This window comes from Schistocerca nitens, chromosome 9 (assembly GCF_023898315.1).
Source record: "Schistocerca nitens isolate TAMUIC-IGC-003100 chromosome 9, iqSchNite1.1, whole genome shotgun sequence".
NCBI classification, from domain to species: domain Eukaryota; kingdom Metazoa; phylum Arthropoda; class Insecta; order Orthoptera; family Acrididae; genus Schistocerca; species Schistocerca nitens.
In genome coordinates this window covers 504,677,928-504,695,696 of record NC_064622.1, presented here as the reverse complement: position 1 = coordinate 504,695,696, position 17,769 = coordinate 504,677,928, and the positions used below count along the sequence as shown (strand labels likewise).

General features: G+C 39.9%; 1 protein-coding gene across 2 annotated transcripts in view; it reads left to right on the top strand.

The window, feature by feature from the left end:
- Positions 1-17,769, top strand: part of LOC126203533 (D-xylose transporter) — a 385,124-nt gene that overhangs the window by 359,808 nt on the left and 7,547 nt on the right. For both annotated transcript variants that reach the window (XM_049937858.1, XM_049937857.1), the window contains exon 6: positions 9,457-9,676. In XM_049937858.1, the coding sequence (XP_049793815.1) occupies positions 9,457-9,676 (220 nt within the window). The remainder of the gene's footprint in view (positions 1-9,456; positions 9,677-17,769) is intronic.

Here is a 17,769-nt window from a genome sequence, read left to right as displayed (position 1 = left end):
AACAATCACTACATCAGAAAGCATTGTGAGTGGGCAAATGTTATTCTTAAAAGCTGAACATGGCTAAACCAGTTGTAGCTGCAGTAATGTAACACATATTCTACAGTTATGCTAATCAGTAATCTTACAAAAAAGTCACAAAATGTAACAGCATTCTCTTGTGAGAGGATATAGGATCCTCACAATTGGAAAGAGTGGTGGGAAAAATGGAAGAATCAGGTGTACTGATGAACACTGGAGACAATATTTTTTTACTGAAACTGATTTTACTGTTTGTAGAAAACATAAACCTTCTCTCCTCTTGACTGCTCTCTCTCAAATTTAATGACTGAATTCCCATTTTCATAAAAAAAAATTGTCAAATGCATTGATAACTACACACAAATAATTTTAAGCTTTTTTTTTTGTAATAATGCAATATCTCACGAAGCAAAGTATTTTGTCAGAATTTTTAGTTGTGCAGGCATATAAGAACACAGTTTCATATCATGTTTCTGTTGTCTAAAACTGTACCTAATTCTTATAGGCTATTGCCACATATCATTGTTCTTTAGGCAAACAAAGAGCAAAGTATGAGATCACTGAATACAATTTCCTTTTTTTGTTATTATTGAAAATAAATCTGGGGATGAACACAATTGGTTTATCTCAGTGTGCATTCATCACTCAGGATATAATAAAGTGGAAGCACTAGGCCAGTAGCATAGTGCAAGTGCCCCTGTGCAATCTTGAAGGTACAGAAAAAAAGCAAGGTTGAAGGTTTGCCATGAAAAAAGATATATTCCTGCCTGAGGGTTTTTTTAAATTCAAATGAACATATGATTAGCTAATTTTACTCCCTTGTGAATTAACAACTTATAGCACTCAAAAATTACATTAATACTTCCATTTGTCAGCATTTCGTACTTCACACAGCAGCGTGTAAAAGATCAACATGTAATGTCATCCCATACTAACACTGAACAGTGTGCTATCAGACAATCACAAATGTAAAGTTCTATATCGAGAATGAAAAAAATGCAACCCACATGTTTGTCTCCAATCCAACACATGCAACACACTAAATTAAGGCAGTATACTCCCTTTATCAGAGAAGTTCCAGTACAGATTTTTTTTTAAAATAGAAAATTAAAGTTAGAAAATAATGATCATAGCTCCTAACGAAGTAGTCCCCTTGGCTATCTGTACACAGTTGCCAACATTTCTGAAGGTCTTGTAAGCAAGCAGAGAAACTTCCAACTTCATAGCTTGGAAGCTAATTTGTCACAGCCCATTGGACATCTGCAATATCTTGGTGAGGCTTTCCTTTCAGCTACTTTTCACTTGCTGAAATGAGAAAAAATCACAAAGCGGGGGTTGGTAAAATACAGCAGATGTGGGCTGGCAATAACAGAATGCCTGGCCAGATATTAACAGATAAAGTAGTATGAAGTCTCACATTGTCATGCAGTAAGAAGCTGTCCTGATAATGCCACAAATCAGGGCAGCAATGTCAAATTGTTTGTCACAAATGTGTCAAGTTTTTGATGTAAAGAGTTTGATTCACTGTTTGATGTGGAGGAATATAATCATGTTGAACTAACCCTTTACCATCAAAGAATATGAACCATATGAACCATATTGTCTTAGCTCACGAAGGATTTCATTAGACTTTTTTTTTTTTTTTAACCTTTCCTCCAAACCTCTCTCCCAACCCGAAACCTCTGTCCTATCCAAAGGCCTCACCTTCAACCCCACTCCCAGATTCAACCAAACAGCCCTCATCAAAGATTTACTGTCCTACACTCGTACTCTCTGCTGGAGATATCACTTTGCCATGAAGAAAAATGATCCTAATCCTACTCCTAATGATCCAACTCCCCAAGACAATATCCAAATTGAACCCTGCCTGGAACAGTTCCGTCCTCCGTCACAGCGGGACCCACCTCCTCTTCCTCAAAATCACCCCCTCCAAACCTTCCAGCAATTTCTGACTTCCAGCCTTGCCTCTCAATCCTTCATAAAAAACCTTAATCCTACTCCCAACATCACCACTGCTGAAGCCCAAGCTATCCGTGATCTGAAGGATGACCGTTCCATCGTCATTCTTCCGGCGGACAAGGGTTCCACGACAGTGGTACTTGAACATCAGGAGTATGTGGCTGAGGGACTGCATCAGCTTTCAGACGACACCACATACAAAGTTTTCCAAGGTAATCCCATTCCTGATGTCCACGCGGAGCTTCAAGGAATCCTCAGAACCTTAGGCCCCCTGCAAAACCTTTCACCTGACTCCATCAACCTCCTGACCCCACCGACACCCCGCACCCCTACCTTCTACCTTTTTCCTAAAATTCACAAACCCAATCATCCCGGCCACGCCATTGTAGCTGGTTACCAAGCCCCCACAGAATGTATCTCTGCCTACGTAGATCAACACCTTCAACCCATTACATGCAGTCTCCCATTCTTCATCAAAGATACCAACCACTTTCTCGAACGCCTGGAATCCTTACCCAGTCTGTTACCCCCGGAAACCATCCTTGTAACCATTGATGCCACTTCCTTATACACAAATATTCTGCATGTCCAGGGCCTTGCTGCGATGGAGCACTTCCTTTCACGCTGATCGCCTGCCACCCTACCTAAAACCTCTTTCCTCATTACCTTAGCCACCTTCATCCTGACCCACAACTTCTTCACTTTTGAAGGCCAGACATACCAACAATTAAAGGGAACAGCCATGGGTACCAGGATGGCCCCCTCATACGCCGACCTATTCATGGGTCGCTTAGAGGAAGCCTTCTTGGTTACCCAGGCCTGCAAACCCAAAGTTTGGTACAGATTTATTGATGACATCTTCATGATCTGGACTCACAGTGAAGAAGAATTCCAGAATTTTCTCTCCAACCTCAACTCCTTTGGTTCCATCAGATTCACCTGGTCCTACTCTAAATCCCATGCCACTTTCCTTGACGTTGACCTCCATCTGTCCAATGGCCAGCTTCACACGTCCGTCCACATCAAACCCACCAACAAGCAACAGTACCTCCATTATGACAGCTGCCACCCATTCCACATCAAACGGTCCCTTCCCTACAGCCTAGGTCTTCATGGCAAACGAATCTGCTCCAGTCCGGAATCCCTGAACCATTACACCAACAACCTGAAAAGAGCTTTCGCATCCCACAACTACCCTCCTGACCTGGTACAGAAGCAAATAACCAGAGCCACTTCCTCATCCCTTCAAACCCAGAACCTCCCACAGAAGAACCCCAAAAGTGCCCCATTTGTGACAGGATACTTTCCGGGACTGGATCAGACTCTGAATGTGGCTCTCCAGCAGGGATACGACTTCCTCAAATCCTGCCCTGAAATGAGATCCATCCTTCATGAAATCCTCCCCACCAAGAGTGTCTTTCCGCCGTCCACCTAACCTTTGTAACCTCTTAGTTCATCCCTATGAAATCCCCAAACCACCTTCCCTACCCTCTGGCTCCTACCCTTGCAACCGCCCCCGGTGTAAAACCTGTCCCATGCACCCTCCCACCACCACCTACTCCAGTCCTGTAACCCGGAAGGTGTACACAATCAAAGGCAGAGCCACGTGTGAAAGCACCCACGTGATTTACCAACTGACCTGCCTACACTGTGAAGCTTTCTATGTGGGAATGACCAGCAACAAACTGTCCATTCGCATGAATAGACACAGGCAGACAGTGTTTGTTGGTAATGAGGATCACCCTGTGGCTAAACATGCCTTGGTGCACGGCCAGCACATCTTGGCACAGTTTTACACCGCCCGGGTTATCTGGATACTTCCCACTAACACCAACCTGTCAGAACTCTGGAAATTGGAACTTGCCCTTCAGTATATCCTCTCTTCTCGTTATCTGCCAGGCCTCAATCTCCGCTAATTTCAAGTTGCTGCCACTCATACCTCACCTGTCATTCAACAACATCTTTGCCTCTGCACTTCCGCCTCGACTGACATCTCTGCCCAAACTCTTTGCCTTTACAAATGTCTGCTTGTGTCTGTGTATGTGCGGATGGATATGTGTGTGTGTGCGAGAGTATACCTGTCCTTTCTTCCCCCTAAGGTAAGTCTTTCCGCTCCCAGGATTGGAATGACTTCTTACCCTCTCCCTTAAAACCCACATCCTTTCGTCTTTCCCTCTCCTTCCCTCTTTCCTGATGAAGCAACTGTTTGTTGCAAAAGCTTGAATTTTTTGTGTGTATGTTTGTGTTTGTTTGTGTGTCTATCGACCTGCCAGCACTTTTGTTTGGTAAGTCTCATCACCTTTGTTTTTAGATATATTTTTCCCACGTGGAATGTTTCCCTCTCTCTCTCTCTCTCTCTCTCTCTCTATATATATATATATATATATATATATATATATATATATATATATATATATATGCAGATACAACTCGCATGACTGTTTGAGTTGTATCTGCATTTTTTCCCCCAATAGTATTCTAACCAAACAATAGATGTACCTTTTATAGTGTGACATGCATCATGGTTTGCATGAGATAGGAAACAGTGCCTATAGTTTTTGCAGTATAGTTTAGTTCCTCATTGACCAAGTAAAACTTGTGTTTATGCCTTGTTTTGTACATAGCTTATTTTCTTTTGGTTCTGTATATTAACTGACTAGTATAATTTGTCATTTCCATACTTCAGCTTGCTGAAACAGTCTGCTAAAACAGTTTACTTGATTTTTTCTACAAAGAATCTGGGAAAATTGCTGGATTTTTGTTTACTGCTACAAACGTGTAATGTTGTTGTTGTTGTGGTCTTCAGTCCTGAGACTGGTTTAATGCAACTCTCCATGATACTCTATCCTGTGCAAGCTTCTACAGCTCCCAGTACCTACTGCAGCCTACATCCTTGTGGATCTGTTTAGTGTATTCATCTCTTGGTCTCCCTCTACGATTTTTACCCTCCACGCTGCCCTCCAGTACTACATTGGTGATCCCTTGATGCCTCAGAACATGTCCGACCAACCGATCCCTTCTTCTAGTCAAGTTGTGCCACAAACTCCTCTTCTCCCCAATTCTATTCAATACCTCCTCATTAGTTATATGATCTACCCATCTAATCTTCAGCATTCTTCTGTAGCACCACATTTTGAAACCTTCTATTCTCTTCTTGTCTAAACTATTTATCGTCCATGTTTCACTTCCATACATGGCTACACTCCATACAAATACTTTCAGAAATGACTTCCTGACACTTAAATCAATACTCGATGTTAACAAATTTCTCTTCTTCAGAAACGTTTTCCTTGCCATTGCCAGTCTACATTTTATATCCTCTCTACTGCGACCATCGTCTGTTATTTTGCTCCCCAAATAGCAAAACTCCTTTACTACTTTAAGTGTCTCATTTCCTAATATAATTCCCTCAGCATCACCTGACTTAATTCAACTACATTCCATTATCCTCATTTTGCTTTTGTTGATGTTCATCTTATAACCTCCTTTCAAGACACTGTCCATTCCGTTCAACTGCTCTTCCAAGTCCTTTGCTGTCTCTGACAGAATTACAATGTCATCGGCGAAGCCGAAAGTTTTAATTTTTTCTCCATGGATTTTAATACCTACTCTGAACTTTTCTTTTGTTTCCTTTACTGCTTGCTCAATATACAGGTTGAATAGCATCAGGGAGAGGCTACAACCCTGTCTCACTCCCTTCCCAACCACTGCTTCCCTTTCATGTCCCTCGACTCTTATAACTGCCATCTGCTTTCTGTACAAATTGTAAATAGCCATTCACTACCTGTATTTTACCCCTGCCACCTTCAGCATTTGAAAGAGACTATTCCAGTCAACATTGTCAATAGCTTTCTCTAAGTCTACAAATACTAGAAATGTAGGTTTGCCTTTTCTTAATCTAGCTTCTAAAATAAGTCGTAGGGTCAGTATTGCCTCACGTGTTCCAACATTTCTACGGAATCCAAACTGATCTTCCCCAAGGTCAGCTTCTACCAGTTTTTCCATTCGTCTGTAAAGAATTCACGTTAGTATTTTGAAGCTGTGACTTATTAAACTGATAGTTTGGTAATTTTCACATCTGTCAACACCTGCTTTCTTTGGGATTGGAATTATTATATTCTTCTTGAAGTCTGAGGGAATTTCGTCTGTCTCATACATCTTGCTCACCAGATGGTAGAGTTTTGTCAGGACAGGCTCTCCCAAGGCTGTCAGTAGTTCTAATGGGATGTTGTCTACTCCTGGGGCCTTGTTTTGACTCAGGTCTTTCAGTGCTCTGTTGAACTCTTCATGCAGTATCGTATCACCCATTTCATCTTCATCTACATGCTCTTCCATTTCCATAATGTTGTCCTCAAGAACATCGCCCCTGTATAGATGCGTAATAATACATAATATAGCTACCTTCAAACCAAAAATCCATTGTGTAGGTGCAAAATAAAGGGATACTGAAATAATGGAAGAGGGAAATAGGGACCATACTAAGTGCCAATTTGGAATTTGTCAGGAGACTGAAAAACCAATGTATCTCTGCTTGCACATAATTGATTTCTATCCAAAAACCTAGCAAAGAAGTAAACTGTAACCAACCATCATTAATAAGGCTACAGGTTCATATTCAGATGGCTGTTTACATCTACATTACATTTATTTTTTCCAACAAAAAATGTTAATGTCAACAGCCGTATGAAGATGAACCTGCCAGTTCAAAACTGGTTATGGCATTATAAATAAATAAAATTATTAACAGTGGCTAATTGCTGTTTGTTTCTTTGCAAGAAGCAACTTGTATTTTATACACAGTATGGTCTAAAATGACAGTTTCTGACAAAATAGCAGGAAAAAAATATTTTATTCTAAGAGCCATCAATACTGAAGCGTTATAAACAGTATGTATATATATATATGGTATATGTATAAAATTTCAGCCCATTTTTTCTAAAAACAAATGAGGATACTCTGACATAAAAATATGTTTAAATAAACACCTTCATATAAAATGATAATTAAATAGACACCCTAGCTGCAAACAGGCGTTGATATACTTCACTGGGGACATGTTGAAAATGTGTGCCCTGACCGGGACTCAAACCCTGGATCTGCTGCTTACATGGCAGACGCTCTATCCATCTGAGCCACCGAGGGCACAGAGGATAGTGCGTCTGCAGGGACTTATCCCTCGCACGCTCCCCGTGAGATCCACATTCCCAACATGTCCACACCACTACATTCGTAATGCGCCTAATAGATGTTTGCCCATCATACTCATTACTCGTGGCAGATTAATCTAACAAGTCCCGTACGAGTTCGGGCATAGCGTGTGCGTTCACACCATCATATATAGTTAAAATATGGCTTCCCGGCCATTGAACTTCTTGTGTGAACGCACACGCTATGCCCGAACTCGTACGGGACTTGGTAGATTAATCTGCCACACGTAATGAGTATGATGGGCAAACATCTATTACTGAAGAGGCCTGGAGTGATTTTAGATTTATTGCAGTACAAGAGAGATTGCACTCCTGCCACCGTTTTTAATGCAGCATTTTCTGCCATTTTATCTGAGCACCACGACTATGTAGCTGTTTTTACGGATGGGTCAAAACAAGGGGATTCTGTTGGTTGCTCTGTTGTTTCCTCAAGGTCCGACTGCCTCAGACTTTTACTGTCTTTGATGCAGAATTGTCTGCGATCTTGCGGGCACTGGAGCACATGAGACATTCTTCCTCTCCTAAATTTCTTGTCTGTTCTGATTCACTCAGTGCCCTTCACTCATTGCAACGTTTGTATCCGGCAGACAAAATAGTCCAGACCATTCAGGATGCCCTCCTCTGACTACAGTGACTGGGGAAGGTTGTAGCTTTCTGCTGGGCTCCGGGGCATGTCGGCATTGCTGGGAATGAAAGGGAAGATCTCGCAGCCAAGGAGGCGTGTCTCGATCCACAAGTATATCAATGTGCCATCCCCCTGCATGCACTCACCTCGCTGTTGAGCTCACGGGTCATGCGTCGGTGGGAGGATGAGTGGCTGGAAGTGACTGACAATAAGCTCCGTGTAGTCAAGCCCACAACGTGTGTGTGGTGTACTTCCTTTCAGCCCCGTCGATGGGACGAGGTTCTCCTCACTCGGCTTCGAATAGGCCACAGCCCTATGACACATGGCTTCCTGCTCCGGCGAGAGGACCCTCCAATGTGTGGTGCTTGCGGCGTCCAGGTCACTGTGCGCCACATTTTATTGGATTGTGTTTTATTTTCTGACCAGCAGGCCGCGGCTGACTTGCCAGTGGACCTGCCATCTGTTTTAGGCAACACTCAGACGAATGTGGTTAAAGTATTAAAGTTCTGTGCCATGTCAAATGTTTTTACAAAGATTTTAGGGAGAGGATTTTAATTTGCTCACTGTGTGACAAGCTCGCCCATATTTTATGTAAGTGGCCAGCCAATGACAATTTCCTGTGGCATTCTTGTTGCTTTGTTTTCCCTTTCCTTAGGTTTTACTTTCTTATGTAGCATTTTCCTTCTTTTCCTGCTTTCTTTGAGTGTGTGCTTCAGTTTTATAAGGTCTGTCCACATTCGTTCCTTTTAATGTGTGTCAGGGCACTGATGACCTCGATGTTGAGCACCCATAATCCCCAACACACCACCACTTGGCTGAAAGTATGCCTCATTTAATCCCTGCAGCTGTTAGAAGTGATACATGTACAAAAGATTTTCATACAAAATGTTTGTGATCATCACGTGATTAATGCCTTCCTTTCTCACAAGTCTCCTTGTGCTACTTGGAGATTCATCAACAGTACAATGAACCTATTCTTCAATCTCAGGTATTCATACATTGTGTGATCTGCTAGTCTCCCACCATATGCAACTCTCTCTTCAAATGAGCCTGTATCTTGCAAGTGGTGGTGCATTTGTACAAAGGTTCCTGCAAGATGTAACTGCCTCCCAGGGTAACTTTCAGCATAAAGTTGGCATACTATGTCTGCATTGCTGTCTGCTAGACCATATATGTAGTGCATAACTATCATTTCAAACACTGAATACATCATTGTAATGGAGCTTACTTTAAAACAGAACAAACAACAATCAGACAAAACATAACGAATGCCATGACCAACTGTAAACAAGAAAGTGAGTAAAAATTCAAGTATGAGGTAAACTAGACAACCAGAGGTCACTACAGGGAATTCCTAATGTACCTCTCCAAAGCACGATTTTCAGACCCCATTCATATGAATTTTTTGTAATGTTTTGGTGTCAAGAATAAATGCCTAAAGTTTCTGAGATGTGTTTCTGTACATCCTGTATGTATCTATTGGCAGCGCAAGACGTATTGTCTCCTGGAAGTGTGAACTGCTAGCAGTCCTGTTCCACAATTTGTTGGTTTTCTCGATGGAATTTTCCTTTTTCATAATAATCCTATTGTAAAAAATTACGCAATTTTATAGGAGAGGTAAGAATAAATGTGTTTTTCCCTTAGGGATGGCGTGTGTGTTACTATGGTGCTGGAATAGTTGGCATCATCATTGCAATACTGACTGGTCTGACACTGCGGGAACCTGAAAGGCAGGCAATCGGCGAAGAGAATACAGTAGCTGTTAATGCTGATGGTGAGCGGGCAAAGAAGAAGGGTGCATGGCGCGTAATGCTGGAGCCACGGGTCATTCTGCTCTGCCTTGCTGCGTCCATCAGGCACACAGGTATGTACTGCCATCAGCTTTTCAGGATACCACTGTTCATGTCAGTGTTTTAAGTTACAGACCATGAGCTGCCATATTTTCTGCAACACTGAGGAAGGCTCATAGTAGAGGGCAAGCGTGAGGTTTTAGTGGAGACCTGCCCTCCATTCTGAATGATAGCACAAGGAATGTAAAATGGCAACTGAATTTTTGCAACTCCTCCCATCTCTTCTCAAATGAGGGAGGAAGGAGAAGCTAGCATAATTTGCAAGATGGCTCTAACAGCCATGTTGTAGAATTATATCAGTAGCTCTTTATATGTTTTTTGAACATTTGTGCCCATATCCTTTTTGAGTACAGGGTTACTCATAAGTACCACTAGACTTACAGAAGATGATAGTGCAAAAACTATAATGCACACAATACAGCAAAATATCACAGAATAATGTATAAAAGTTGTTAAGGCTTATTACAGGTGCGCAATAATGGCACCTTTTGTGATTTGGTAAATGTCAATACGATAGTCAGACTCTCGCCGTACACATCCCGAGCCACCGTCAATATTGGAGACTGCATTAACTATCCTCTCTTGCAACTCTTCCAAATTAAGAATGTGTCAGACAGTTGACTGCAGTATCTCTAGTTCTCTGCTTGCCCCTCATCAGTTTCTTTGGGCTTCTCAGAAGTAATCCCAGAAGGCACCCCAGCTTCTCTGCTGATAGCACCAACAGACCTATTTTCTTAGTACCACACCAGCAGCCACTCTCATAGAATGTGTTGTATCACCTGTGGATTGTTTTGCGCATTGAAACTTTTACTGATACTTGGTGTGAAATCATCACTGAACTGTCACAATTGACTCACATTCAGTTAACTTGAGGACACAAAATACACTTACATTGCATTAGATACCACATTTCAAAATGCTGACATTACGGGAACCTGACAGATAGGTTGTCAGTGCAGGGAACACAGCAGCTGTGAATGCTGACAGTGAGAGGGCAAAAAGGCAAACTGTGTGGAGGCTGATGCTGGAGCCACGGGTCATTCTGCTTTTTCCGGCCACATCAGTCAGGTACACATCTTTGTGGCACACTCTGCAACAACCCTATGAAACATATTATGAAGTGAAACTTTGAGAGGTGGTCAGTGCACTTTTTTAATGTCCAGTAGTTTCAGTACAGTCATCTTTTGAAATCCTAGAGGTGGTTATGAATAAAATTATGAATGCCCCTGTATTTTATTACTAATGTGTTATTTCGATTAGTTAATTTTTATGTAACTTATATCCCATTTCATAACTTTTCACATACATAGAGTATTGTCAGTGTTGAAAATACCAAGTCAGTAAGTCACAGTAAAATATTGGCACCATGCAGACATCAAACCCAAGTTTTTATTTGTAGTCTGTTACACCAATAAGAAATATTGCAAATAACTTGAATCTATATCACATGAAATATATTTCTTGTTGTTCCAAAGAAATAATAATGGTTTGAGTAAGCCAGGAAAAGATATTAAAGGACAAAACACTGATAGTGTATGATGATGACGGTCGGTTTGTGGGGCGCTCAACTGTGAGGTCACCAGCGCCTGTACAAAGTCCCAATCTTTCCGCAATCCAATCTGTCCACTTGCACAAATGATTATGATGATGAAATGATGAGGACAACACAAACACCCAGTCCCTGGGCAGAGAAAACCCCCAACCCGGCTCGGAGTCAAACCTGGGACCCCACGATCCAGATGCATCAATGCTGGCCACTAGACCACAAGTTACCGAAGACTGATAGTGTAGATACATGTTTGAAATTACAAGGAGCAAGCAAAAAGTTTCTGTCTGAGGGTGTTGCTGCAGCATATATGCAATGTAGCATGACTCTGATGTGGGTGTACAAGCAGCAGCATGTAGGAAAGAGATCAGTGCGCCATTTCCGTCTTTCCAATGTGCGTGCAGTAAATGTGGAAATATGAACTATGACAATGTAATACCAAATGTGTCCAACAGATGTTAATCTTTTCCAGTCTGCCAAAGCACAAAATCCAGTAAATATCCATTGTGAAATGAAGAATCTGTATGGGGCAGTGTGCTGGTGTGCTGACTTATAAGAAATATTGGGGAGGCCCATACGGGGGGGGGGGGGGGTCTTGCCCTGGGAAATTTTCTAAATTTTAGATGATAAATAGTGAGTTTTAAAGTTTTTTAAGCATTTTAGAGTCACATGATCAACATTAGAACCCCAAAAACTGGACTCTCAATAACTCGACACTCCGGGAACCTCGACAAGCCTGACACATTTTTTGGCTTTGAAGAAAGGAACAAAACATAAATACACATGGTATTTTCATAAAAAGCTAATTTAATTTACAGTAATAATCATGCTTATAGACTATTACAGAGCAGTGAATATAAAGCTCTGAAGGTACTGAAATTATATTTAAGAAAATCCTAAACTATTATTAAAAGCATAAAACATAAAATATTGCTGTCACGCAGTAATAGCCCTTTGATTAATAAGTGAAATAGCTAATTTAAGCTTACTTTGAATAAGGCTCAGGGTTCATTAAATAAAAACAACATCTCAAAGTTAATTCTTTAATATAGCTAGTAAAGTTAATACAGTATGCCTAATACTTTCAGTCAAAAAGTACATAAATAGCGGGTTTTAATCGGGTCTTACACCCTAAAAATATTTAAGTATTTGAAAATAACTAATACAGTACTATAGTAAGCTAATAATAGAGTAATAAACTAGTACTAATATTTTAAAACTGAAAATTTAACATTATGTATGTATTTAATTCTCTATTTTATAAAGATTTTTGACCAATGACCGTCGCAGTCTGGTCCCTTTAATCCCACAAACCTAACCTATAAAGATTTTTAATATTTCTCTACTGCCATTATTAGGGCTAGAGTGTCTTTAGAAAGTTGCAAATGTAGACTGTCTGACTGGATTACTGAACATGAAGTCATTGATGACAGGTCAGATATCCAATTCATCCCAAACATCTCGATGGGCACGAAGAACCGGCAAGTTGTTCAATCACTTCTGTCCCATTGTTGATCGGAGATATGACTTCAGATGTCTAAGAGCACTGAATGACTGTTCTGCTGTTGCTGTCATGATTGGAACTACTTGGAGAAGCTTCATTCACTTCACTACTGCACATAACACATCTCCAACCATTTCACAAACGTCAATGTAAATAGTTTTGTAGTATTCCTTTGGGGTTTTAAAAATGTGTGGTGAGCTGGCTTTGTTGTTTTCATACTTCTTTTGTATACTTCGATTCCGAGGAAGATGTAAAAAGAAATAAGTCTTGAATTGTAACATTGACTCAAAGTAGCTTGCTCATTTGTAGCATGCCTCTGTTTTGTCCTCTGCAGAAAATGTTTCAAAAAACTCTAGAAGTTCTTCAAAGTTTTTCAATATTGTCAAGATACTAGAAGCTCACATAGTCCATCAAGTTGGGCAAAAGGTTCGTAGACCAGTTTGGTCGTTGGCTCTCTCACAGCGTATGCTTCTGAATAGTCCCAGCCTTTTGTTGGATTCTCTTACAGTGTTTATTAAGTTCTTGGCTAAAGCCATAATATCCCTCATAGATGTAAGATGGTGGAGACTGTCTAAAACTGCCAAGTCTAAACTGTGAACAGTGCAGTGCTTTTGGTTGTATATCCAAAATTAACTTTTTTAGTCCTTTGAACTTACCTCTCATATTCAAGGCACTATCATAGCACTGTCCTCTTAAGTTATCCATTGACAAATCAGGATGAGCAAAAACGTCTTTTAAAATACTAAACAGAGTTTGTGACTCAGTGTTGGGGGTCTCGTATAAGCCAATAAAGTCTTTATTGATGATTAAGTAATCATCGACAGTACAAATGCAAAATGACATTTGTTTGTGAATCGAAGAATCACTTGTTTCATCAACCGTAATAGGAAAATGTTCAGTCTTCTTGACTGAAGCCAATACCTTTCTCAACACTGACTTTCCTAGTAGAACCCATCTTTAAACTCAGGTATGTCTTTCTTTCAGAGTACCAACAATTGAAAAAAAATTGAGTTTACATCTTCACACCCTCTAGTTGCTAGTCATTGTCAGCATAGAAATTTCATGATAGTAAAAATTGTCTCAAGAGCTAAACGGCCTTTCTTCATATCACTATCTAACTGTTCATTCAATTGGGAGGCCACACTTCAGTTAGTGATAGAATTTAGTTTCAGAACACCTTCTTTATCTGTAAACGTATTTTTATGAAGACAGAATTTTTCCAAAGCCTTTCTCCAGTTAGAAAACCCTACAAAAGTAAATGCATCGTCTTTTCTTGAAGAAAATTGTAATAGGTTTTTAGCATCTGCCTCTTGGCAGGTTTTGCAAAAAACTTTTTTCGTAGAGGCTTCATATTCTAGTCATGTATATTTGATCAACCAAAACTGAAATGATCTTTCCTTACCGGACTGTCCAGGTTTCGCTTGTGAACGGTTCTTGCCTGAAGACGACGAAGCAATTGACAACACAATAATTGTTGGAGGTTGACTTGCAGTATCAACTTCAAAGTGTGCCTTTTTGGTAACAAATTTATCCATTGCAAACTTAATTCACAATACACTAAGAGACTAAAGTAAATGAATGAAATATAGTCATATAAAATAGTCCACTGGCCACTGAAGTCGAAACACTAAACAGGTCTGCAGCATGCACTGAATGAAACTATCCACACTGAATGACTGCGACAGCAGGGTGGGCTTTATATAGCCGCGGCGTCATACTGTCTCAAAGCGTCAAGGCGACATGAGGCAGCGGCTTCCAGGCACTTCTGCTCCAGTCCTTTTGACGATGCCACAGGCACAGCACTGGCCCGCCAGTGCCAGACTTTACCCAAAGGTTCGCACACCAGGACAAATTCTAAGTGTGCCCACAGCACCGAAACACTCTCGTGATTCACACCACTCGTTTTCAGTTAACCTGCTTACTGCTGTAATAATTATTTGTTTTAACTTGTTACTGAATGTATTTTAAAAGGTACCTATCATCAAACAAGGAAAATAAAAAATTACAACATTATTTTGTGATTTTACGAAGCATAATATAATAATAACTTTCTTTAATTATTGGGAGGGGAGGGGGGGGGGCTCTGACTGCCCAAAATGAATTTTTGAGGGGTCTCTGCCCCTCCAGGCCCTATGGAGTCAGTGCCTGTGACAGTGTGTCTTTCACAAACCATTATTGTGAAATTCTACTGCTTCACAATAACGCCTGTCCCCACATCACAAATGTCATAACACAAAAGTTACACCAACTCAAGTGGACAACACTTGGGCTGCCACCTTATAATCCTGATCCCTCCCCATGTGATTATCACACCTTCAGTCCCATAAAAAGGGCCCCAAAGGGTCGATGATTGCCATCAGTTGTGGATGTGCAGCACACAGTTCCAGACTTCTTCAAGTGACAGGACACAAGAGTGTTACCGAACAGGTATTTTCAACCTAGTGCGTCAGGTGGTGTTATTGCCTCAATGCTCAAGGCAGTTTTACCTGATTGACATACTGATTCCACACTGCACAATCTTTGAATGGAAACTTTTTGATCACCCACTTCTTGTTTAAATAGATATGAACTGAAAGATTATCGTAATGTTAGTATTACATTCAGATGGCTTTGTATATCACAGCTTCTTTTTCTGTTTTGATTTGGATATATTGAGAGTCATGTTACAAAGATATATTCCCTTTTTGCCTTGTGGCATAATTTACAGCTGAAAAGAAGCATTTGATCTACTTATGCATGATAAATGAGACATGAGACTGTAGTACCTTATTAATTGACAAATGTCATGGAGTATATTCAGATCAGTATTTTTTACATATTCTGTTGTTTGTGGTGTATGATACATTTCCGATACACTAAGCAGTACAATTTGTTGAGTGCAGGTGCAAGAACAATTTTCAGAATGTCTCTAGTGTCCCAGTTAAAAGTTCAGGAAGGAGATCAGTGTGCATGTTCAAAATTTTTCAACATGTTGACCACATCTAAGACAGAGATTTTTAAAAAAGCATATATACTGAAAATAAGATGAGTCCAATTCTTAGCTATTTCATTTATGTGGACAGTTACACCATCACTAAAAATGAGATATGCAGCAATTCTTTTTTTCTTTGTGGTTTCCAGAATTCTCAAAGCACAATATATATGTTTGATATATGAAGTGTGGCTATAAAACAACAGGACTATTGGCGTAAAACATTTTATTTCAAGAACATACATATTTAGTTATTGTCACCTTCAGTATACTGTCCCTCTATCCCTACAATGCTACATGCAAATTTTCTGTTGATGGAAACAGTGCCAGAAGTCTTCCTCTGTGAGCTGCTTGGTGATGCATGCCACTTTTTCTTCCACTGCTTCAACGGACTGAAATCTTTTTCCTTTTAACCCTTTGGTGGGTGCACCTTTCATACTTCCATGAGTGGGCTCATTGCGGATTTTGCACAGCAATTAGTTTTACATTTTTAACCTAAGGAAAAATAATCATCCCTTCAGTAATAAATAGGTAAAATGCATCAATTTCTTTTTCCACGATTTCAGCACTTGCTTTTGGACCTGGCAAAACTTTTAGGATGTTCTTGGCCTTGGTTTTAGGAGAAGAAGGAAGTGGTTCACTTATCCAAATAGTTTCTTTGGCTTTTCCTACATAAAATCGATAATCCTCTGTTTGTTGTCTCCCCTCTTCAACCAGGTGGTCATCTGTTTCCTCTGTTGCTTGTTCGGAGTCACTGCTGTGGTTTTCTTCTTCGATAACTTCCTCTTCCGACTCAGATTCACATGAATCTGGCAATTCTTGTACTACTTATTCTGACAATTCTTGTACTACTTATTCTGACAATTCTTGCAGTACTTTCTCATAGTCTTCAGGACGTACAGTTAGACAGTGCCTGTCAAATGCCTTCTTTTTCTCCATTTCTACACTTCTATGAGACCTAATGAAACACATGTTTTTGTAAGAGTAATATATTGCAGCAAATCAATATCCAAGACTAAAAAGTAATGAAAATTGCATATGGGAACTTGGATTTGATTCGAATATTCATTATATACTAATATAAAAGAAAGATTGCCTTGAGACAAAAGAAAAACACAAGTATAGAAAATACTTACATCACAAGGCGTGTAGCAGCAAACACACTGCGAACGCAACACTCACATTTCAAACAACAATAATGACCAAACTGCTGAAAGCATGAATAGCGAAAATGTAGTAAGAGATGACATCCGTTGAGAACAACAAATATGTATTTGGACGTGGACGCAACTGTAACACTATCTGTGATACTAACAGAAAACTAAATCTTGCAGCTATTTGCTGCAAGTGCGCCCACTGAAGGGTTAATGAAGATTTGTTCTTGAAGAATAGATAATAGTCACTAGCTGCTAGGTCAAGCAAATAAGGTAGGTGGTCTAACACTGGTATGTTGTTCGTTGCTAAAAATCTATTCACAGACAATGTGGCATCAGCCAGTGTGTTGTTTTCATGCAGAATCTGTCACTTCTTATTTTACAATTTTGTTTTTTTTCCATATTTTCTCAATGGAGTTGTGCAAGAACTTCAAGATGGTAATGTCGATTAATAGTATGAGCTTCAGGAATGCAGAGGATACACACAATTCTATGAATATAAAAAAAAATCATTATTTCTTTGAATCTTGATTTGCTCATACAAGCTTTTCTTGTTCTAGTGAAGTTTAGCCCTACCAGTGCATGAAATGGCACTTAGTTTCTAGATCATAAGTGGGAGAAAGATAAAAAAAAGAAGGAGAAAAAGAAAGATTTGTCTTGTGTTATCACTCTTTCCAATAAATTGGATTTATTTTCAGTGGCATTCAAAGAGTCAGTACAGACATTTTTGTGAGCTTCTTTTTGTTTGATCATGAGACTTTTTGGCACCAGTTTTGCACACACTTTTCTCATTTTCAATCTTTTATGTAAAATATGCTTATGCATTCTTTGTCAATTCCGACAGTTTCAGCAATTGATTGAATACTCAGTTAATGGTCAAATTGAATCAGATTACCTACTTTTTCAATATTTTCATCCTTTTTTTTATGTTG